The sequence below is a fragment of the Elgaria multicarinata genome, chromosome 4, assembly GCF_023053635.1.
Source record: "Elgaria multicarinata webbii isolate HBS135686 ecotype San Diego chromosome 4, rElgMul1.1.pri, whole genome shotgun sequence".
Taxonomy (NCBI): Eukaryota; Metazoa; Chordata; class Lepidosauria; order Squamata; family Anguidae; genus Elgaria; species Elgaria multicarinata.
The window spans coordinates 25,870,859-25,895,837 of NC_086174.1; the positions used below are offsets into that span (position 1 = coordinate 25,870,859).

Consider the following 24,979-nt stretch of genomic DNA (forward strand, 5'->3'; position numbering starts at 1 on the left):
TCAATTGAAAGAGAGCTGTGAAAACTAGCACAATGATGGATAAATGATATTTTGATACTGGCCTTCTAACAAAACATAAAAACTTTACCTTGCACTAGTTTGGCTCAAGTTGAATTCTAGTAGCCAGATTATATTATATACTGCACCAAGATCAAAAAGCCCATTTGCCAATTTTGTACTAGCACAAGGGAACAATTCATCTCTTTGCACTTACGGGAATTCCATTAAAATGAATGTACAGTCTAATCAATGTTCATTCTACTTTTTAAGTGAGACTGGTTCATATGAGCAGGTAGATCACTGGATTTCTCAGGACCGGCAACTAAACATGCCCACTGAAAAGAATTATGTTTGAAGTTTTATATCACCTGATGTGAGGTCAGTCAGGAGCTGCTTCTGCACTAGAAGCTCCATCACACCTTGGAAGAAACGCTGACTAACGCTGGCTACCGTCGCTTCTCCGTGGACACTCAGTTACTTCCTGTTTTCAAACAGGAAGTAAATAAGGTGCATGAGGGCCATTCAGTCCCTCGTTGTGAACACACTACTTCTCCCACACACAGCAGAAGAGAGCAGCAACTTTGGTTTAAAAAATATTTCAGAGTTTTTCTGTTTTTTCTTGCAGTGCAAGGAAGACCAGAAGAGGCGGAAGGCGCTCAAGAGGCAGTCAATGTCACGTGAGCTACTTCCAAGGAATCTGTGAGCGCCCAGTAACAAGCGTACAATAAAACACTTGTCGGATGGAGCTTTAGGTCATGCCTCATTCACTTGCATTGTTACAGGGGTCCACATAATGTCATCATCTGCTTGTAATCCTCCCATATTTCCCCAGTTCTTATCCTTTTCTTTTTCTATCCTCAGAAAGTCTGAGCTTTCTGAAAAGGATGGAATCTCCACAGATGTAGTTGCTTTTAGCGCTATTCTTCCATCTTTATTAAGAGGTGTGATTCTGACATGGGCAGTGACACATTGAGCAGATGAACCTATCACAGCTCAATCAACACATACCTTGACCTTTGCAGAGGCCACCATTTTATAGTCCAATAAACGTTTTTAATTTTTCACTTAATTAGCACTTAAACACTTTTGTGACTATATTTTTTAAATGATTAAAATATGGATGAAAAACTGTTTAAATGAAATATAATAGCAATACAATTTTTAGAAGGAGAGGAAAAATGTTTAACGTTTTAGCCACATGGGTTTTTTCCTAATTAAGTATTTCCAATCCAACATAAATGTTAAACTCCTTGTTTTGTACTTATGGCTATCACGTTAAAGGAATAAGTACTTAGTTCTAATTAATTGTTGTTGTTGCTTAATTCAATAGATCTGAATTTTCAAATGGCCACTCTGGACTTTATCCTTCTCCACCCACAGCAGCTATGCCATGCAGAAAATGTATACATCCCTGATAGTGTGGAAAGTTAAGTGCAATTCTGCTTGTAGCTTAAAGCAGAATGAGTGATGAATTATTAGCTCTCGGACCCACCCTTTTGGAAGCAGCCTATGATGGTAGAGATACATCATGACTTATCATCACATGCAAAGTGTTGCTCATGAGTCTGGGAATTAGCCCTTATTGTTATGGAAAATGCATAACCCAATCTAAGCAGTGCTTGTAAAATGGCCTATTGGTGCAATCACCTAAAAACAAAAAACAAAAAATCTGGAAGACAGCCAATATCATAAGATACTTACTTCCTTTCTCTGCAGTGACACATAAGTTCAGTAATTCTTAAACTTCAGACTGCTAACAATTTATGGCTCACAATACACTAAATCAGCAGTGGCGGAACAGGGTTATTGGGAGTATAAAATGGAAAGGAAGATCATGTACACCACCTTGGGCTCCTTGGAGGAAAGGCAGGATATAAATGTAACAAATAAATAAATGCACATGGCAACTGGCTCCCATACATCATAGCAGCCACATGAAGCAACTGCCCACAGCAGCTGTAACAGGAACCAGCTTTTAGTACTGTTTTGACTGACAAATGTCTGTCATTGAGCATTTGCACAAACAAAAATTACCTTTTCCCCTTCGCTCCACATTTTCAGAACAGCTGCACCAAAGTGTGGAAGGGCCTGATTTTCAGTCTTTCAAACACCTTCTTGCATACTAGCAAGAAAACCAGAACAGTAGACGAGTTTACAAAATTAAGAAACCAATGCTCCAGAAAGCCAGAATGGGGTAGCAATTAGAAAGTTGGATTAGGACTGGGAAAACCTGAAATAGGGACTGAGTTTGGACAACACGCTGCAGGGGATAGGAACAGAATAGGAAACAACCGTTGATTAGCCTGTCATCTGAACTCAGCCAGAATCTCCATCCAGCCATAAGGCTCAATGGGCAACTTTGGGCCAGTCCCTCTCAGCCTAATCTATCTCACAGGTTGTTGCAAGCATAACATCTCAGAGAGAGCCATGTACAGCACCCTAAGCTCCTTGGAGGAATGTTGACATTAAAATGTACGGAATATAAAAAGAGAAGATCTTTTAGAGCTCTGTTGCACTTGGGCTCAATCATTAACTCGCAAGGGGCTTCTTTGGCCGTGGCATTCCCAGCCAATCTCGTTTCCTCCTCAGTGAAATGGGGAGTATTAATGACTTAACCTGCAGAATAAAACCAAGTGAAGCCATTGCAGTAAAAAAACAAAACAAAAAAGCACTTTTCTCACAACGGAGGTGCTAGCGAAATGACACATAATGGCAATGAAGTTCCTGGAGAGGAAACAAAGTGTTATTGTTGTCGTTGTGTACCTGTCTGAGAAGCTTCCAGCGGGCTTTGGCGGCTGCCTGCTTGTTTGCTTTCCAGCCTTCCCCAGCGTCTCCCTCTTCTCTTTCTGCCTGACACCTGTCAGCTGGAGGAGGAGGAGGAGGAGGAGGAGAAACGCTCAGGGCTGACTCGGTAGTCATGCTGAGAGCAATTCTCTCACCTTTTCCTTCGCTTGAGGCTCAAACTTGAGCGAGCGCGCCAAAAGACCCACCACCTCCAAACAAAAACACCCGTGAAGTGGGAAGGGGAGAACTGAGCGGGGGAAGCAATAGCCCTAGGCTGAGTAAGTGACCCGCCGCCTCACGAGAAAGCACATGGAGGTAGCCCTCAGAGCTGAACAGCGTTTGCCCAAATCTTTTTCAGCAGCAGCTGACAGAACTTCCCATTTCGCCGGGAAGGAAAGGGGCGGTAGAAGCCATCTTTGGTAAGGGCAACTTGACCACTTGCGGCGACTTGTAAGGCGAAGCGGTCCGCATGGGACATGGACGAATGCGGGGGAATATTTGCCTCAAAAGCCTCTCACTTTAGAAGCAATTGTTTCCCGTTTCTTTTCGACGTAGTAAGAAATGTGGATTACCAACTCCACCTCCGTCCCTCCCCGCACGTCGCGACAAGTCTCCTGTGCCTTTTAGCATATGTCTTTCGGTGAGGGGCGGGGGGGATAGCAGATAAAAGCTTTTCTCATCACTTCACGTCTGTACCGGCGAGGAAATGTCTACTTGTTGATTTTCTGTATTCACACCCACACCCGCCTCCTCACAAAATTGGCGACCCTGTGGGAAATTAGCTGTGAAAATCTCCCCCGCGATACAAGAGTGGGTTAAAATCCCCGCTACATCGTTGATGGAACTTTATACAAAAAGAAAAAGGGGGAAAAGAACTTCGATACTGTACTAAAATCAGATTGTGTTTGAATGCCCAAATCCAAAATGGAGACAAGAGGATCCAGCTTTGGCGGCATCTTATCTACGGGCAGGAAAAAGATGAGAGTTATTGAGCTTGGTCGCCATCTTGACTATGGGCAAGTCGGTGACTGCAGAAAGCTGCCTTCCGCTGCCATCGTGTTTGTGGGCAAGAATTCCCAACATATTGAGTGTGGGCAGCTTAAGAGTTGAGTCGCTTAGCTATGATGTCATCACAATTCGTCTCGCCATGCTGCAGGCTTGTCAACGATCAACACATTCTGAGCTACAGCTTCGTTCACTGAGATTCGCGCTTCTTTCTAGAATGTTACATTCCTGCTTATAGAGAAGTAAAAGGTGGGTCCCAGTGCTCTATACCTGTTGATCTTATTCATAAAATGCTGTGACTAGAGATGGTCATTGCTTCTGCTTTAAAAATAATTTGGAGCACGAATTCTGCCGAAACCTCGTTGATCTCTGGCCTTTATCTCCCCCGGCATTGATAGGGGGAAATGTTCTTATTTACTAAAAACTTAAAAAGAATCAGCATTGTAAAAATAAATACAATAGCTGTAACTTAATTTACAATACTAATAATGAATCCTGTGTATGTTTACTCAGAAGTCTCACTGTATTTCGTGGGGATTACTCTTGGCTTGCCCAGGAGCAAGTCCCATAGAACTCAATAGGGCTTACTTTTGAGTAGACATGAATAGGAGTATGCTGTTAGGGAGAGAGGTCTACTAAACTTCCATTTTGAATAAGCATGCCTAGCTTGCTACCTAGAAGCATGTTATCCTGTCCTGTGAGATACCTTCTTGCTTGAGGCTCTTATTAATCCCCCAAATCAAACACATTATTCATTTGATTGGGTAAAAAGGCATCAACTCCATTTCCACAATTTACATTTGATCCAAGTGAATTTCCTTCAAAAACGAAATAATGGTATGTTCAATAACACATCTGGTATTAAGTTTTGCAGGTTCTACCATGTTAGCTTTAACATCAACAAAGAACGCTGACTTCTACTTAAAAAGAAAGTAGGGAAAGAGGGACAGAGAGACTCCATTGCAACTGCCTGGTAATGGGGAGGCTTAGGGATGGCAGCAGGGAAACTGGGCAAGGGTGAAGACTGAGGTTGGGTTCACACATAATACTAAGCCATGATGGGTTGCTAACCACTGTGTATCATAGATTATACAAGCAGCCCACTATGTACATTCTGCAGAACGTGGGTTCTCAGAGTGGGGTGTTTGGACTGGTTAACCCATTGTGGATGGTGGAAACCTCCCATAGATGGCACACGATCCCATCATGGGTTCCACCAGAAAATAAACTGTTATAGTTTGCATTCTCTTCCCCTCCTTATTGTTTTACTATGATTTTATTAGATTGTAAGCCTATGCGGCAGGGTCTTGCTATTTACTGTTTTACTCTGTACAGCACCATGTACATTGATGGTGCTATATAAATAAATAATAATAATAATAATAATAATAATAATAGCTCAGTGTTATGTGTGAGCCCAGCCTAAGGCTTGGCTGGGGAGAACCAAAGGGTTAGGAGGAAGAAGCAGCGAGGTTGGGGTTAGGATGGGGAGACCTGCAAAGAGCAGCTGGAGGGGTTAGAGTAGCCTCCAAGACAACCTGATGGGGGCATGTTTTGTGTTCTTGTAAGTGAAAAAGTTTGGGGGGGTGCATTTGGCAGACATAGAGGGGGGGTGATCATGAAAAAGACAAATGAGTGACTGGGATAAATAGATCCCATGGGTGGGGAGAAAGCAAGTAGGTGTTTGGTGGTGGGGGTGGGGGGTGATCCTGAATAAGAGAACAAACTTTGGGTTCAAGGAAGGGCTTTGTGTTTTAGGGCTCAGACACCACTTCCACTATAATTTCAGACCCTTTTAGCCTCACCAGTTTGCCTTTCTGTGAAATGAGTGTTTCGTGACTCATCTCGCCCACTATAGCAGCCTTTTTTGCGAACAGACACCCCCGTGACACCTCAAAATTCCAGATCTGCTCACTAGCTGAAAAAGGTTGATAAAAATGTTGCCAAAAAGTTACGATGGGACCTTATGTTGTGAAATATAATTTGGATCATTTGTTATGTAATTTGAGTAATCTTTTGGCTGTGGTAATATTGGCAATATTGTGCATCCTATCACATTTCTACATAAATACTATTTTAGAAAGCAATCAAGATTTTTCTTTTCTCTGCCATTTAAAATATTTCTTGTCTTCCCCCAGCTTTCACTCTGAATCCTGTTGGTTTGAGATCTGTGCACATCTGGGAAGAAAAATCTGGCTGTTCATACTATGTGGTGCTGTCTAGTTAATTGTGCCTGACATTGCTTTGGACTTCCAAAAACATCAAAATAAGAATGAAGAATCAACCAAAGTGAATGTTTTGTCACTATGCATTTAAGCACAAAATCTCTTTTTCACATTCTGAAAAGCAGTATTGGTCACTGCAAGAACTGCTCCAAATGTTTCCCTGCTCAAGTCTTAAGAACTTATAGTCAAACAAAGCAAGAAGTGTTTTTGTTGGCAAAGTGCTTTAGAAATGCCTACATTGTTCCTGGTTCCCAAGGAGCCATCCAGCCTTGGAGGCTCTTTTCCTGTAAGGTATGCTGTTTGAATATATCTTTCAAGTTGTGGAGGTTACGCACATTTCTTTATCTCTTTGAAGGAACAAAACATGCCCTATCCCTCTAATTGGCAATATATAGTGATGCTCTCTTGATGCTGCTTTATGATGCACCTTATAAACAAACTAACTGTCTGTGTTCAAAACTGATGGGAATTTCCTTTCTGAGGGCCAAATTAGATGTGCCAATGATATCTGTAAGCGTTAATGTGCACATATTTTTGTTATGTAAATAGCAGTTGCAGGGAAGCCTGAGCAACCTTGGGACCATAGAGGTATGTGTAATTACTAATGTGTGTGTAATACTTTATCTCCCTGCCACAGCTGCTGTTTGCCTTTCAAGGGAAACTTTCATTAGTGCCTATGAAGGCTTCTCTTGAAATACAAATAGCAGCCTCTACTGCTTCCCTGGGGCTAGTTTGACCCTAATTCAACCCTCCTAGCATTTGGCAAACAAAATATTCTTAGCCAAATTACTGAAAGACCACTTTTGATGAGTACACGTTCATGTTCATGGGAGGGAAGATGATGATGATGATGATTTGCATTTGTATACCATCCCATAGCTGAAGCTCTCTGGGCTGTTCACATAAGATAAAACACTTAAAAACAATATACAAACATTAAAAACCACAAAAACAAACAAAATACACATACATTTAAAATCACTATAACAACTTTAAAAACGATGTGCCAAAAAACAGACCCAGGGTCATTACATATTGCTAAATGCCTGGGAGAAGAGAAAAGTCTTAACCTGACGCAAAAAAGATGACAATGTTGGTGCCAGGCGGGCCTCATCAGGGAGATTGTTCCACAGTTGGGGGGGGGCACCACAGAGAAGGCCCTCTCTCTTGTCACCACCCTCCGAGCTTTCCTCAGAGTAGGTACCTGGAGGAGGACCTTAGATGTTGAACATAGTGTTCAGGTAGGTTCATGTTGGGAAAGGCGTTCCATCAAGTATTGTGGTCCCAAGCCGTGTAAGGCTTTATAGGTTAAAACCAGCACCTTGAATTGGGCTTGGAAATATACAGGCAGCCAATGCAAGCTGGCCAGAGTGGGTCTTATATGCTCGAACCTTCTGGTCCCAGTTATCAATCGTACTTTCTAGCACTTGGTTTTTTGTGTCTTGTTTTGTACCAGGATATTCTGAAATCAGAGCAGGAGAACTGGAGGGCTTGTTCATCAAATTACGTAGATTTGACAGAAAGAATCAAACAAAGATTAGAAACTCATAACAAGCATTCATCCAGTCTGAACAGCTTGGTGGTAAGTAAGAAAATACATTTAGAAGTTAAAGATGTAATGACATTATAAAAGCCTTTTAGTTTGCCTGATTACTCTTGAAAATAGTTTGAAGAATTTTAAAAGTTATTTGATAAAGTTTGTATAGCACTTTTGAGTGCTCAAACTGCTTCACGTGCATTTTATTTTAATCTCTGTCTTAACTCTTTTAGGTAAATATTATTCTATTTTGAATATGCAAAGGATATTAGGGAGAGACTTATCTAAGCCCATTTAGTGAATTCATTGCAGTGGTGAGATTCAAACTGGGGGTGTCTTGATTTGTAGCTCAGTCTCTCGCAGTGCAATCCTACATATGTCTCGCAGAAGTCCCATTGAATGGTGGTTACTCCCAGGTAAGTGGTTATAGAATTGCAGCCTTCCCACTACGTTACATAAGCTGTCAGTAACTTTACTTCCTTATGTGCTGAGAAGTCACACGGAGTTTTGAGATACCAGCCCAGCATTCAACATACTCTGAGCTCCTATGAAAGCCAAATTATTTTTACAACATGCCTGAAAGAGTCCACTTATGCCTTACAGTCCTGTGCATTTACAACTCTCTAAATATATACTATTGAACCTTGTCTTAAACAAATTTTCTTGATACTAAGTTTCAAGAAAATTTGCTTCATGCAGTGGCCACAGCGTGAATGCCTACTAGCCCTTTTGACTACAGATGTACAGCAGTGCGACCTTCCACAGGAGCAAGGTCTTTTTTCCAACTTATTTCATCTACAAGCAAGTCAGTCATGGATTTATGAGTCACTTCCAAGCTCCCTTCTCCATCTCGTTCAAATGCCCCAGCCACTACAAAAATGCCTCCTGGATGTATTCTCTAATTCCATCTTCTCTTTTACTTTCCATTCCTTTTTCCTTCACTTAATCCAGTTCATGGCTCCATTTTCAAAAGTCTGTTAGCATTTTTCGTCATGTGGCTTGCCTTTTTAAAGTTGCATGATCTTATATTTAAATTTCATTTCTTTTCTGCCAGTGCCCCCTTCATTTTTCTCAATGACCACTCGTGTGCCTGGGGAAACATCAAAGCATGCTGGAATCCTGGATGATATCTATATATGTAGTTCAGAGTGAGCTCAGACTAAACTGACCCAAGGGGGCAGAAACAGTGACAAACATATGTTGATGTTCCATCTATGGCATTGAACGGGGCAGTGTGTCCTCCTGCAATGGAGACCTTTGTGAATATTGAAGGATTTCGTTATTTTTATGCTTCTGATGGTTTTAAATTTTGTATATTTTTTTTTAATTTACACTGTTTTTAACTTTTGTAAACCGCCCACAGAGCTTCAGCTATGGGACAGTATATAAATGTAATAAAATAAATGAATATTACATTCATAAATAGACAAACAATATCATGGACTAAATATGTAAACCACAGCAAGAACAGAACAGTATCCATTTTCACAATCCTGAAATGTAGCTCAGCTGCTAACTACAAGGAATAATAGAATTATACAGAAGTGAATATGCCAGTTACAGACAAATGAGCAGCTAAATGTACATCCCTCAAGAATTGAAAACAAACAACTGCCCACTAAAGGCTGAAAAGTGGTTCAAATACAGCAAGAAGCTCTACTACAATATTGAGGGATTTATTATTAATTTGTTCCTTTAGTCTCTTTAGGTGGGAGAAGTATCCTTTTCCGATGCTTGACCCTGCTGGTGTGAATAATGGAAGTGGATACAACACAATTTCACAGTGAGAAGCAGTTATATATGTCACAGTGGTGCAAAGTGGAGTTGTGCCAGAGTGGGAGAAAATATACTGACTTCTTTAATATATATAACATATCTCTATGCCCTAAGTAGGATCACAAATCATAGCATGTGTTATTGATGCATTGCAATGAGTAGGCATTTTTATTAATCTTTTTATTGTGATTTAAACAAAACCCCCAAAAAAAATCATGACAAGAAAAAAAGGAAGAAAGGGGGAAAAGTCTAAAAAGGGCATAAAAATATTAGTAATCCATTACATACAGCATTCTAAAAAAGACTAGAGATTATTCATGAGCTCCAGAAAAGCAGACCATATATCCATATATTGTTCATTCACAAGTGGTTCCTGTATAACACCCATTCAAATGTTGATAGTATTGTTAGGTCCTCAATCGATTGCATTATAGGAAGTGAGCATTTGTCCTTCCAATGATGTAATATCAGTCTTTTAGCAGTCAAAAGGGCTCGGAAAGTCCATTTGTGATGACCGTACGTTAACTTCCAAGAAACTGGTAAATAGTTTAGGAGGACATGTACATCATTCAATATTAAAGAGTGTTCCAATACAAAGTTAATCCATATTATGATCTCATCCCAAAAGGAGGCAGCTAATGGACATTGCCAAAACATATGGATAAAAGAAGCATTACGTGTATCTCCAACAATTATGCAAATTAGACAAACACTTATTAAATATTATGAACTGCCCAGAGAGCCTTGGTGATTGGGTAGTGCAAAAATGTAATAAATAAATAAAATAAAAATCATTACTTGTAAACTGCCTGCAGAGCCTCAGCTATTCAGCAGTCTAAAAATGTAATAAAAAGACATTGAAGACGCCTATAAACCTGAAACAAGTTTTTGGCTGAATAAGGTGTAGCCTAAGTTTCACAGATACTTCAGGTGCAGATGCTAAAACCATGATCCATTTGTTATGCAAAATGGGGTGATTCCAGTTCTCTATTCCATTCCTGTCTTAAACACTGAATATCATATTTATTTACTGTTAACAAGTATTTATATACATGACTCATGGGTCAGATATTGGTTTCCAAATATCTGGGAAAGCTCCATCCCTTGGTTCTTTTTATGAGTAATTAGTGCTTTCTAATCTTAATAGTGTTTTTGATTATTACATTAATGGACCTTATTATTTATGCTCTTTTCTGTTGCTGATTTTGCTTCTTATTCTGTGCCTTATTCTGTGTATTCCATAAGCCTCAAGAGATCTCAATTTGTTATGCAGGAACTTCAGAAAAATATTCAGTCTCTTAATGACAGATGATGACCTAAGTTGGCATTTTATGTATTGAATCCATGTCTGTTTTGATTTTAAACAGATTAAGTTTGGAGAGTATGTTTACTTTGAAGAAAACGGCTTCATATTTCGTTCAAAGCTGGGAGAAGTAGGTACGAATATCTCTCATCATTACACAAAATAGTTTAAATGTTTTAGTATTTCCTTATGCAGCTGTAATAAATAAGAAAAATTGTCTGTAAGGCCATATCAAAACAAAGTGTTATATTTAGCAAGAGAATATGTAAAAGTCCAAAATAATTGGATGGAACCTCAGACCAATCACTTCACTCGTCTATGTAGTCTCATCATTATTGTACTTTGATGAAGTTTAAATCTGGAGGTTGTTTATATCGAAGAGCCGTTATCAAGCATGATTTGTAAACAATAGCACAGTGCATTTGAAACATTTTTTCACATGTTCTCATTTTGTAAAAAATAAATAAATGGTTGGGATCTAAGGAGTTCCTTTCATGAGTGGAAGGCACTTCTGTTAATGCAAGCGGGCATCTCTGCTTTTCAACTGTTCCTTCCCTAAAACTGCAGCCCCTCAGGCCACATCTCACACCATTCCAGAGAGTCCCCTGGGGGGCATTTGGATTCAGCAAGGAGGGGAAGATGGAAAAACCCTGTTGTGACAGTGGAACTCATAAGAGCCCGGCTGGATCAGACCAAGGGTCTATCTACTCCAGCATTCTGTTCACACAGTGGCCAACCAGCTGTTGACCAGGAGCCCACAAGCAGAACACGGGTCCAACAGCACCCTCTTGCCCATATTCCCCAGCAACTGGTGTATATAGGCTTACTGTCTGTGATGCTGGAAGTATTTGTTTGCGCTACTCTGGATGCAAGCCATTCTTCTTATCGCCCATATTTTGTTGAAGCGTAGGGCCTTTGTTCTAATGCTGAGCCGAAATGTCCCTGCACCCCTAAATCATTCCCACCCTCTTTCCAGGATGTCAAAGATGGTGACAATTTGGGGTGGAGGTTTGCCTCACTTTCTGCTGTTGTTCATCCTCTCCATTGCTGTTGTGCAGTAAATTTTCTGCAATGTATGCAATTGCAAATGCAATATTAGACAAGCTTGGCAGTTTAAAAATTCTAATATTTTTTTCCCAGATGATTATCACTAGCTTAATGAAGTGCATATATGTCTCAGAGGGAAATGGAAGTAATAAATAGTGACTGCGAAACTGAAGATACCCCAACAAACTTTGTGGAAGAGAGCTGAACTCTGCTGAAATAAATGAGGGGTTGTCAGAATACTATGCACAGTTCTTTGGGTTGCTAAAATTAGTTATTGTGTCAACAGTCTAAGAAAAAAAGAAGGGCACTAAACCTTTTTTCCCCTTAAATGTAAACAATATAAGGGAAGTACATGATAGTGTCTTTAAATTTTTACAAGTATGCCAATAAAAAAATCTACCTAATGTAACACTTAAATCACATTAGGTATGCTTTATCTTTTCCCCCTCAAATATTTCAGGTCAAATACTAGTAGTGTGTTTGGGGCAAATGAGGTACTTTTTTCACTTTGTTATTTGATAAATACAAGTAAAATAAACATGCTAAATTAGTTCTCTCAAGCTGGATCAACTTGTGGCCTTTCTTCCCATCAACTGTAGCCAGCATAGCCAATAGTAAGGAGTCATGGTCATTGTGGGCCAAAACACCTGAAAGGCCACAATTTGCCCACTGCTGTTCTGAGACATCAGAACCTTTTCCAATGCAAACTGGGTTTTTTGTTCTATGAAAATGACCCTAATTTCCACTGGAAACTTTTCTAGTTCAAAATTTTCCAGAAAAACTCATAGCGTTGTGGCTGTGGCCTTTTTCTGAAGCCTCAGAGTGATGGTAGCACCAAGAAATAAAGCTTCCTCTTCTGGATTGGAAGAAACTAAGAAGCACTGAAGAAACAGCCCTAAGCGGTAGTGGCTATGCCACTAGGACCTTATGAGCAGGCAGAGATAGCTGCGGAAAAGATAAGGGAGGACATGGCTTCATGAAATCTTATGCTAAACAACCAAGGAAGTTAAGGTAATAATTGATTTATAGCAAGGTTTTGCGTTAAAGTAAAATACAAAAAGATTTTTTTAAAAAGAATATATAAAGAATATAAAGAGCACTCAAAATGTACAATATACAAAAAGTTAAAAATACAATATAAAGGTGCTCTGTAAACTTGAAGGTCTTGCCCAGAAGCGTTTCGACTGGAAGTCTTGTTCAATGGCCTATTACACCGCTATTCCACATTCAGGGGACTAGCTTCAAAAATTGGGGCTGACTAAGGAATTCCCAAAAATAAAGAATTAAATACGTCACTCCCCTGCAGTAGTACGTCAAGGATAACAGCATTTCAGCTACCGTGGGCGACAAACCGTTATCTGTACCATCTTATATCATGGCCTCCACACCACCACCATACACACATACAAAGTCCTCAGGTTATTATTATTGTTGCTATTTATTTATTTTATATTTATTTGTATCCTGTGGTGTTACAAAATTGAAACATATTTATTTATTTATTTATTTATTTATTTATTACATTTTTATACCGCCCAATAGCCGAAGCTCTCTGGGCGGTTCACAAAAATTAAAACCATCATAAAACAACCAACAAGTTAAAAACACAAATACAAAATACAATATAAAAAGCACAACCAGGATAAAACCATGCAGCAAAATTGATATAAGGTTAAAATACAGAGTTAAGACAGTATAATTTAAATTTAAGTTAAAATTAAGTGTTAAAATACTGAGTGAATAAAAAGGTCTTCAGCTGGTGACGAAAGGAGTACAGTGTAGGCGCCAGGCGGACCTCTCTGGGGAGCTCATTCCACAGTCGGGGTGCCACAGCGGAGAAAGCCCTCCTCCTAGTAGCCACCTGCCTCACTTCCTTTGGCAGGGGCTCACAGAGAAGGGCCCCTGTAGATGATCTTAAGGTCCGGGTAGGTACATATGGGAGGAGGCGTTCCTTCAAATAACCTGGCCCCAAACATATACATATACAGTTAAACTGAAACATTTGAACTGAAACAGTTCTCAAAATAACTTACAGCTCAGCCCTTCATTGTCCTGCATCTTGGTTCAGGCAGTTCTTGGTGCTTCATTTTTTAAAAAAAATTTAGACCTTATAACTATCCACATAAAGATGGTTTTGGAATGAACTCATGTTCAAAAGTATCTTCAGAATGTACCTGACTTTTAAATGTTATTCATCTGCCTAAATCACAAACATATATTTTGGTAACCCATGCAGTGGACAATATACTACTTAAAAAGTACCTCAAGGACTCTTGATTTTTGCCTTTAGGGTGATTTCCCCCCCACCCCCGACCAATGCTAACATATCAGGATAAAAAAATGTCCCCATGATACTGCTGAGCAGAACTAAGTGCACTTATTCTATCACCTCACACAGGGCTTTGTTTTTGGGATACTTTATTGCCCAAGACACTTTTGAATCAGGCTTGTGGTAGTAAGGTTCCCCCTCACCCAAAAAAAATTATGCCCACTTCATTGATTTTGTTCCCTGAAAGTTAAGGTAGCAGTTTCAAAGCAAAAACAATATGGCCATAATTCATTCAGTTGTGGCTAAGTTCCATTGAAGCATTGACCCTTAAATTAGTCATGACCAGCTTATTCCATTGGATTCAGGACTGCGCCATGACTAAATTTAGCTAGATCAAGACATATGTATACAGTGCTAATTAATTCCAAAACATTACATTTATAAACATCACAAAGAGTAAACAAAAGCAATAGATGATTCTTTCCATCAGTTCTCCTGTTTACATCACTGCCTTTTTTTCTTGTATTGTAGGTAATGATGAAGTATTACTTAGTATGGAAACTCTACCTTTTCCTGATTCATTTATCCATCGCATCCGAATTTCTCCTGATCACAGATATATGGCTACTGGAATTAAAAGTGCAAATTCTGAAGAGTCTGCTTGCGTAGTTGTGGAACTAAATGTATTACCAAAAGTGGAATGTGTTATTCCAGATGTGTTTAGCTTCGGTAAGCTATCAACATAAATCTCTTTTGCTTTGTAGTGTAACAGGAAGGAAAGCCCAAATCTTAATCCATCATATTTTACAACATTCAGGGTATCCAATGATGGTTTTGCACTAGCGGAAGACACTTCTGCTTGTGCAAGACAGGGCACCTGATGTTTGCCTGTCCTTCCTTCCCACTGCAGCCACACACACCTCTCACCTGAAAAACTGATCCTGGGAGTTTGGAGACCCTCTTGAACACTGTGGAATATGGTGCAGTTGGCTGCACTGGGGTTGGGGCTGAGGGGAGCAGAACAATTTGGTGCCCTGCTTTGGGCAAGTGAAAGTGCTTTATGCTAATGCAAAACCACCATTGGATACAACCCTCAGCTTCTCCAGACGTTGCCCATTTTTGTATAATCCTGATTTCACACAGCTAAAGTAACATTTTGCTCCTGTGTTTGTGATCATATCAGCATTCCTCTTATGGCCCTGTTCATATAATAGTGATACCCACACATTGCTTTTAAATGTATACGGGTTACTGCTGATCTCATACCATTCACACAAGTGATATCCTATTCCCAGGTAATGCAAGGGGAACAAGAAGATGTTACTAACCTGTTACTGGTATCCTTCATATAGAGTCACCTGTGCAATGGTTCTGCCCTATACAGACCACAGCTCAGAGGCTGGGCAAGGGGAACTGGAAGGACGTTAGAATTGTTACAAATGGCATAACTGTACTCCTGTTCATGGGTTGTGGGCGCTACCAGTGGAAAAGGAGGATTTAATGTTTCCAAATACGAAATAAAAAAAAGTATAAATGTTCACAAAATGGTGGCATGTTACTGGTGGGGTGGGGAACAGTCTTATTGTCATAGTCCCTGTTTTCAGTACAGCAAAACCAGCAGAGTTTTGTGGCACCTTAGAGAATAACAAATGTATTGTAGCATAAGCTTTTGTGGACTTCAGGCTACTTCATCAGATTCTTGAAGTGTTATCCTAAGTTAACCGGTATATAGAGAGATGGAGGGATGGGGGTTCAAAGCAGTGAGGTTAGAGAGAAATGAACAAGTACAAACCTGTGGCAATTACTGTAAAGCTTAAATGTATGTAGAGCCATTACCGAATGGGTGGCAAGAGAGGCGTCACTTGGCTTTATTTATTTATTTATTTATTTATTTATTTATTACATTTATATACCGCCCCACAGCCGAAGCTCTCTGGGCAGTTTACAACAGTTAAAAACAGTAAACATTAAAAAAGTATACAAAATTTAAAAAACCATCAGAAACATATAGATAACAATATAAAAACAACATTATCTATTTAAATATTCCATTAGCGATATAACAGGCACTATCCAGTAGACATAAGTCAAAGTTGCAAGGCGCGTGCTAGGGGTGGGGAAACTTCTCTTTTCACAATAATAAATACTGTCGTTTGAGTGATGGAAAAAGGGAAGCCTGGAAGTTTAAATTGAGAAAGATGCATACATCCAACACAACAGTGAATAACTGCTGCATTTATTTTGTGCAAAAGTAGAAAAAAGATAATCTGAAAAGATTATAAGGGCACAATCCTATGCATGTTTAGACAGAAAAAAATCCTTCAATTCCCAGTGTTCCCCAGCCAGCCATGTAGGACTTGTAGGACTTTTTCTGTCTAAACATACATAGGATTGCAACCTTAGTCTGCATAGCTATCTTGTTGCTTTTCATATGAAATCCACATTTCTAGTCAATGACTGAAATCCAAAGGGTCACACACAGACTACAGTGCATGCATAGGGTCTTTTCATTTTCTCAACCATTTACTTTGAAATTAACTTCATGAAATGCAATTCGTTTCACATATCCCGTCACTAAAATTGGGGTTCCTTCCGTAATCGCATAATAACAACAACAAATTAATAGTTTTACTTTCCTTCTTCTCCCCCCCCCCAGAATGGACTACACAAGACATCCTATTCTATACCACCCAAAGGAACCTTCAGAGTCATGATGTGTATTTGTCGGATTTTAGTAAAAAATATTCTGAACTGGTTTATACGGAACATGATGCAAGGTAACTGAATATATTTAACAGCTTTTAATAATAATAATAATAATAATAATAATAATAATAATAATAATAATTCGTACCCGCCTCTCCATCCTGATCGAGGCGGGGAACAGCAATAAGTATAAAAAACATAAAATATTAATTAAAAACATAGTATACATTGTTAAAACTTCATAAAAAAACATACTAAAAACATACTAAAAGCATCCTAAAATTCCACTGGATAGGCCTGCCAGAAGAGATCAGTCTTTATAGCTTTCTTAAATGCTAAAAGACTGTTAAGTTGACCACTTAATGCCTCCATGATACTGCTGATATCCCATGATACACTACTGTAGGTGTAGTGCTGTATTGAAACACATAAATATAGGCAAGGCTACTACCAAGAAGAAGAAGAAAGAAAGCCTAGCTTTTTAATCAAGTAGATAAATGATGTAACTTAAATATATGTGAATAAACTTAAATATATTCCTAGTAGATATTTTTAGAGTACAAGTGGCATACTAACGAAGTTCATTTGTACTAATATTAAATGTAGAACTAACTTTTCTAGCTAAATATGATACAACTACTGTGGAGGATACCTGCTATATAGACAAAAGCCGACATATGTACTGGATCCAAGCAATTATAATTCTCATTTTATATCTTCATGCATCTTTAGATATGGATGTGGCTTGCAGTGCTCCTCTGCATCCCTAAGTGGGAGTCATATAATTCAAGATATTGAAGGATTTTGCATTCTGTTTAGTGGCAGGTGTCAAGCTTTGGTACTAGCTATACACATTCGCAAATGTGCTGCTGTATAGACGTGGCAGGGGAGGGGCTATAGGTCATGGGCAGTTGCATGCAGAGGGTCCCATGCTCACTCCCTGGCATTTCTAGTTATAAAGATCAAGCAGCAGGTGATGGAAAAACCTTTGCCTGAGACCCTAGTGAGCTGTTGTCATAAGAATGTGAGAAGAGCCCTGCTGGATCAGACTAAGGATCCATCTAGTCCAGCATTTTGTTCACACAGGGACCAACCAGCTGCCCACAGGAAACCCACAAGCTGGACATGTGCAACAGCACCCTCTGTCAGTCAGTATTGACTAAATTGGGCTAGATGGGCAAATAGTCTGGCCTGGTAAAGCAGCTTCCTGGTACTTAATTTTACATCGGTGTAACTGGCTGCAGATAGCATTATGCCAGGGGTGCACAACCTTTTCTGTCCCAAAGGCCATTTCAGATGTCTGTTGGGGGGTGGGGGTGGTCACACTTGTGCATGTAGGCGCATCTGACAAGCATCTGTCAGGGATGCTTTAGGGTGAATTCCTGCATTGAGCAGGGGGTTGGACTCAATGGCTTTGTAGGCCTCTTCCAACTCTGCTATTCTATGAGTCTATGATTCTATCACTCACACTTCTGCACACATTCTCAAACCATTCAAATATCTACGCACATATTCACACACATTCTCGCATGCACATACCACTCACACACATTTTCACACACTCAGCCCAGCAGCAACAGATTGGCCCTGTTCAGAAGACACCTTAAACCATGGCTTTAACCATGGTGAATAAGGCTTTTTTGCCTTATTCACTGTGGTTAAAGCCATGGTTTAAAGTGTCTTCTGAACAAGTCCATTGTGCTCTTGCAGCAACAGTATCTGTTTCACGTTACAGGATCAACGTGTTGAAGCCCCCTCCCTTCCCCAGCCACCCCAGCCCAATCAACCAAACGAAGAAGAGGGGGGGAATCGCTCTAAGAACAGCACCTGTGTTTCCTGCCTAAAAGCTTCATTCCTAGAATGTCTCCGCTGTGTCCTAGGCAGCTCATTAGGACCTTCAAGCACTGCTTCTTAGGACGTTCCAGGGACATTTCCGGGAATAAGGCTTCTGTGGCTAGTACCATAGAGCCTGTTTCTAGACTGGTTACACACACACTTTCTTTTTGGCTATGTCAGACGCTGGGCACCACCAGACAAGAGTCAAAGGGCTGCCTGTGGGCCACACTTTTTAAACCCCTGCTTTGTGCAACCTTCAGTTATCCAGATGTCTTGGATACCTCTGCAAATGATATCATGCTGTATTACCTAATTATAACTTTGTTTTTTTGCTTGCAGGTATTTTGTGGATCTCTACCGCACAAAAGACAAGCACTTTCTGACTATAAACAGTAATAGCAAGACTACCTCTGAAGTGTGGTTGGTTGACTGTCATCACCCTTTTAAGTCTCCTGTTCTTGTGCAACAACGAACTGAAGGAGTTATTTACCATGTTGAACACAGAAATAATGAGTTATACATTCTTACTACATATGGTAATCCAGTGGGATACAAGGTATGGAGTACTGGCATGCTAGGAAGCGTTCAGCTTGATTCAGGCTCTTAGTTGTAGCACCTCCAAACTATTCAGTCATTGTTTTTCCAATAATTAAGATTTCATAAAAACCAGACAAGTCCATATAGGGCTTTAGTGGCCTCATACTTCTCCTTACTGCACATACACTAAAAATAAATGGACAAAAAGATATCACATTCAGAGGAGAAATCCAGTCATTGGAATAAAATATACATGTTAAGTAGACTCCAACTAGAATTTTGTCTACAATTCGTGATTATTATAAAAGTGAAGTGGGATAAGTAGAATAGCTTGGTAGACTCCCCTGTACTCCTTACACTGTTAATTATTTGGAAATGTAATATTTATTTATTTATTTAGAATATTTATTTAGAAGCAATAACAGTAATCCAAGGCTGCATGTTAAAGAAAGGCTTCTTGGAATAAAGATGTTTTCAGGAGGCGCCGAAAGGAGTACAAGGTTGGCGCCTGCCTGACCCCCAGAGGCAGGGAATTCCACAGGAGGGGCGCCACCACGCTGAAAGCTAATAGAGAAAGATATGAAAATAGTGCTGCAGTGTTTAGTTAGATTTATCATTCTTTTGATTGATTAGAAAAAGCCTCTCCTTTTAAAAGACTTTGGGGTAAATTGCATTATTTCACTTGAATGTGCATTTTGTTGAGCAATTTAGTGTGGATGCCATCCACATCCAGATGTGCATTTGTATGTGCATTCTATTGATACTCACAGTTCAAATACACAAACTCTGACAAACATGTCTACATTTCTGTTATAACTAATTACAAACACCAGAATTAATTTCCCCAACTAGGCCTACAACAGTTTGTAATTTATTCTAACTTCTGTTTTGCTCTTAATTGTTACTTTCGGTCATTTAGAAGCTGAACGCTATCCAGCAGTGGCTTTCCTCTAGTCCTAATAACGGACTTCCTTCCCTTCCCTCTGAAAACCATCAAATGCACCACAAATCTACTCTGGAGGGCTGGGGGATCCTCAGTGGCAAATGAAGCAATCCACCCCCCCAATGCCGGACTATATTTGTAGTGGGAGGGGGGGTATCTGCAGCAGGGGAGGAGATGACAGGGAAGTCCTATTGCACAAGCTAGTTTTCTGTTGCACTAGCAAGAGCTAGTTTGCCTTTGTGCAAGCACAACATCATCAGTGCTAGTGGATACTCCCCTCTGCCCCCATCCCCAAACCATTCCAGTGCAGGAGCACTTATCTGGCTCTTTTAAGTGTCAAACAGGGATGTAAAAGATTTTCATTCCTATTCGTAAATCATGCAAACATGGCCTGTTCACAACCCCGAGCATGAATCTGAGCAGAAATGCAATTCTCATGATTTTTTTAGAATTTCCCAAACTTCGCATTTGTGTTCAAAAGCGCACAAATGTGCACTTCTGAAAATGAGCACATGCATAAATGCGCATTTCCCGCCAAAATCCACATTTACTCACTTTAACCTATGGGGGAAGACGCGCATTTTCAATTAACAAAAATGTGCATTTCTTTAAAATATTCCTTTTTAAAAAAAAATTACTTAAAACACCTACTTTTAAAAATGCCCATTTTTACCAATCCTATAAAAAGGCACTCATCTTCACAAGCACGAATGAGGCAAACCGAGCTTCGAGGAGGAATTTGGAGAACATCAACAAACTCAAACATAATATGCTCACCCATCCCTAGTGTCAAACATGATTAAAGTTACACCATTCCTGTGAAACAACGCCCTACCATTTCATGAAATTTTATTTTATTCAGTTCTTTGAAAGCTGTGCACACTTCCTCTCTGGCGGTGGAGAATATATTTACTTGATTTACTGATTTTTAGAAGCCACAATGGGCTATCCCCTCCTGCAGCAAGTCTACACAGTCTCATTCATTACATAGCTATCACCCTCCTGATGCTGAGTTGGTGCTAGTGCAACTATAGAGCTATTAAACAAATCTAGATTTTTGTCCTTATTGGGAAAGCACAGCTTTGGAGTCCCACTGTGAACGAGCTCATGCTGCTATTTCGTGTCCCTTTCATAAAAAGGAGAAGAATTTTAGACCTCCAGGGTATAGATCTATCAAAGATATCATCATTAAATTCATTTTTACAATATACAATGTTCTAGAGATATAGGTCTATCCATTTCCACTCCTTAGCTCTGGTGCCCTCGTGGACTCCATTTCATTTTTTTATTGTCTTTCCTGCTGCGATGTGTGGAAGCTTATAGAAAATACTGCAAAACAGTTGAAAACAAACATAACATGTTGCTCAGCTGGGTACTTTCTTGATTTATGACTGGTGCCTGAACAGAAGATGAAAGTGTGTCATTTGTTCCTCCTTTCATTGCTTTACCATCAAGCGATTGAAATTTAACATATCCATACGCAGTTAAACATTTACCTTCTGCTTCAGAAGACATTGCAGGACAGATTATAAATTCACCATTTCCTTTGAAGATAAATAAGAATTAGGGATATAGCACCTGTCTACTGTCAGAGGCCTTGAAACTGAGCCAACACCGCTATCTCTCCAGAATATTCAGAGCTATCAGGCCTCTAAAATCAGAGCTACTAAAATATTACCTATTGCTACTGGAAGTATATTATTAGCTAGAAACCAATGTCGTCTCTCTAAGAATACTTGTATTTTGTGTAATTTCAGTTTTTTCATGTAGGTATGTGGGTTCTTTTTGTTTTGTAGCTGATGAAGGCTCCTGTTGGTTCATGTGGTTTGGAGAACTGGCTGCCGGTTTACACAGTGAAAGAAAAGACAAAATTAATTGACTTAGAGGTGTTCAAAGACCACTGTGTTGCCTTTCTGAAGTTCCGTGGCCACCTTTATTTAGATATTATTGCTCTTGTATCAAACTCAGTTCACTGTGTTAAGGTAAATGTTTAATTATTTAAGGTAAATGTTTAATCGCTTTTTACAATCAACTTTTTATTTTTCAAGGTTAATTTATAAATCAAAGGCAGTTTAAACTTTCTTTATCCGGATGTCCTTGGGGATATATGAAACTTTCATATGGTCAAATTAGCATAAATATGTCTGTGTTTTACATAACCTTATACTGCTGACTGAAGTGGTGCAGGGGTGATGGGGCATAGAATAAGGCAGCTACCAAAGACCAGGAATCTAGCTCCTGAGATTGGGGCTGTCATGAGTAATCTTTGACAGAGGGGTCCTTTGGGAAAGTCTGCTTGTGAATGTGTTTTGGGAGCAGGGATAGATAAGGTAGGGTGATGTCATTGACTTAGTTCGCACGTAACAAGAAGCCACTGTGGGTGAATTTGCCCCTGGGGCTTCTTGTTGCAGTGGCCACTGCCACTTTGAAAGTTCAGAATGTGCTAGGGGTGCAGTGTAGTGAATCTGGTGAGTGTAGGTTTTTGCGTTGGTTGACAAGCCACCTAAACCCATAGAACATGCCATGAGTTCTGGGTGGCTTGTCAACCACCCCAATAACCCACCTTCATTGTGTTTGTATGAAACAAGAAGCTATGGCACGCCCCCACTGTGTCCCTAATATTCAAAATGTTGGGCACCATCACGACAAAGAAAAAACCATACATCCACGGTGGCTTCTTGTTATGTGTGAACTGGGCCATTGTGTCATTCATACCATCACCATGTGTTGATTGTTTTCCCTCCCCAATGTGCACAATGTATTGCTTGCTAATATGCAGAATGCCATCAGCATAATGATTGGCAAGTGGCAATGAAGTTTCTAAGGGTGCTGTGGGAGTGGTTATCAGCACTGCTAAGTTAACTTTTGCTTGTGCAGCTATTCCATTGCAGACCTTTCTGTTGTGAGTGCATAGGACTGCTACTACTTTAGAATCAAAGAACAGTATTATATTATTGTTGTTGATGTTGTTGTTATTATTTACATTTATATACCGCCCCATAACCAAAGCTCTCTGGGCGGTTTACAAAACAGTGAACATTAAAAAGAAATATACAAAATTTAAAACCAAAAAAAGCATAACCTACCAACAAAAACAGACAATATCCATTTAAAACAGTAGAGGTAAAGGGGCCTATAAGGCCATCAAGTCCAACCCCTGCTCAGTGGACTCAGTCCACATTAAAGCATTCCTGACAGATGGCTGTCCAGATGTATCTGGAATGCCTCTAAGAACATAAGAAGTGCCATGCTGGATCAGACCAAGGATCCATCCAGTCCAGCACTCTGTTCACACAGTGGCCAACCAGCCATCAGCCAGGGACCAACAAGGCAGGACACAGTGCAACAGCACCCTTCCACCCATGTTCCCCAGCAACTGGCGCACACAGGCTCACTGCCTTGAATACTGGAGATAGCACCCAACCATCAGGGCTAGTAGCCATTGATAGCCTTCACCTCCAGAAATATATCCAATCCCCTTTTAAAGCCATCCAAATTGGTGGCCATCACTACATCTTGTGGTGGTGAATTCCATAATTTAACTATGTGCTGTGCGAAGAAGTACTTCCTCTTATTTGTCCTGGATCTCCCACCAATCAGCTTCATGGGATGAGCTCTAGTAGTGGGAAAGCCCACTACTTCCTAAGTAATTGGTTCCGTTGTCGTATTGCTCTAACAGTCAGGAAGTTTTTCCTGAAGTCCAGCCATAATCTGGCTTCTTGTAACTTGAGCCCATTATTCCATGTCCTGCACTCTGGGATGATCGAGAAGAGATCCTGGCATTAACCCTAATTTACCAGCTGCTCAGCATGATGGGACAATAGTATCAGCCTGCACAATTCATTAGATTCTGGTTTATTGATAGAATAAAATAGATAAACTCACCAATAGTTAAGTTCTTTTTAAAAAGCATATTTGAGAAGAGATGTAGTAATTAATGCTTTAGGTTGCAAAACCATAATTTGTTTCCCCTTTGCTAATTTGTCCCCACTTATTTCTATGGGCTATTTTGGAGCAAGTGGATTATGACTTGCAGGTTTTGACTGCTAAAGTTCATGATTAAAATACCAATTTCCCAAATGATTACCTTCATAGAAAACTAATCATAGTTAATACTCAGTGGATTTTCTAGCAAAAATGAAATCAATCATTACTTATTTTGTACGCATAAAATATAGGAGGAACCTGTTAGCAGTGCTTGAGTATCTTAATTTGCACATTAAATTCCATAAATACTGCATGCAATATTGGGAGAATTCTATATATACTTTTTAATTAGCCAGATATTTCAAAAAGTCTTCATTTGTTTCAGGATATCTAGATCAATTTAAATATGATCAATTAAATTTCATTATCTGGATTAAAATTGACTGTATTTCCTCCCTTAGAGCATGACTTTCTCTAGCCAGGTTTTCTCTGTAACTTTAAAAAGCAAAGGGCAAAAGCTCTGTCTCTTAAAAACCCAGGCTGCCTTAAAACTCAGTTATCTGAAAATATTTTAAAATTTCACTTAGCATACTTGTAATAAAAGGGTAAACTTGTACACTCTCCAACCAGTCTCCTAACTGTAGCATTCAAGTTAAATATAGTACCTATTCTGTAGGGTTTTCTAGACTTTTTAGATTGATCCTCTTCAGGTTTTAATCAATTACACGGAGTGCGATTTTTCTGTGTAAAGCTTTTTGACTCTGACTGCCACAATTCCCAAAGCCTTTATCAACCTACTAACCAGAACCCCTTAAAAGAAAGTAAGCAGCGGGTAAGAGACCCTGCTGCTCTCAGAGAATGAATCTTGATTCCTTTCATTTCTAGGAGTGTTAAGTCTTAAAACATAATAGCCCTGAGTTTCTGAGTGTAGCTGTGCCAAAAAAATTATTTTGTTCTTCACAATGGCCAGCGCTGGGAACAGAGTCAGAGGCAAGGATTGTAAGTGGCTGAGCACTCCAAAGCCGATGCATGGCCTCCGTGCAATAACTGACGTTGACTTGGCTGTGTTTCAAGTTGGGTAGCA

At 39.7% G+C, this 24,979-nt stretch overlaps 2 protein-coding genes across 3 annotated transcripts in view; one reads left to right on the forward strand and one right to left on the reverse strand.

Moving 5' to 3' along the window:
* CAMKMT (calmodulin-lysine N-methyltransferase) overlaps nucleotides 1-3,128 on the reverse strand; it is a 288,183-nt gene extending 285,055 nt beyond the window's left edge. Inside the window, exon 1 of the mRNA XM_063123984.1 lies at nucleotides 2,764-3,128. Within this exon, the coding sequence (XP_062980054.1) occupies nucleotides 2,764-2,919 (156 nt within the window). The 5' untranslated portion in view covers nucleotides 2,920-3,128. The remainder of the gene's footprint in view (nucleotides 1-2,763) is intronic.
* An 810-nt stretch (nucleotides 3,129-3,938) lies between these two features.
* Nucleotides 3,939-24,979, forward strand: part of PREPL (prolyl endopeptidase like) — a 36,758-nt gene continuing 15,717 nt past the window's right edge. For both annotated transcript variants that reach the window (XM_063123978.1, XM_063123979.1), the window contains exons 1-8: nucleotides 3,939-4,038; nucleotides 5,928-6,305; nucleotides 7,471-7,596; nucleotides 10,695-10,764; nucleotides 14,478-14,675; nucleotides 16,603-16,723; nucleotides 18,828-19,044; nucleotides 21,765-21,950. In XM_063123978.1, coding sequence (XP_062980048.1) covers nucleotides 6,096-6,305; nucleotides 7,471-7,596; nucleotides 10,695-10,764; nucleotides 14,478-14,675; nucleotides 16,603-16,723; nucleotides 18,828-19,044; nucleotides 21,765-21,950 — 1,128 coding nt within the window. In that variant the 5' untranslated portion in view covers nucleotides 3,939-4,038; nucleotides 5,928-6,095. The remainder of the gene's footprint in view (nucleotides 4,039-5,927; nucleotides 6,306-7,470; nucleotides 7,597-10,694; nucleotides 10,765-14,477; nucleotides 14,676-16,602; nucleotides 16,724-18,827; nucleotides 19,045-21,764; nucleotides 21,951-24,979) is intronic.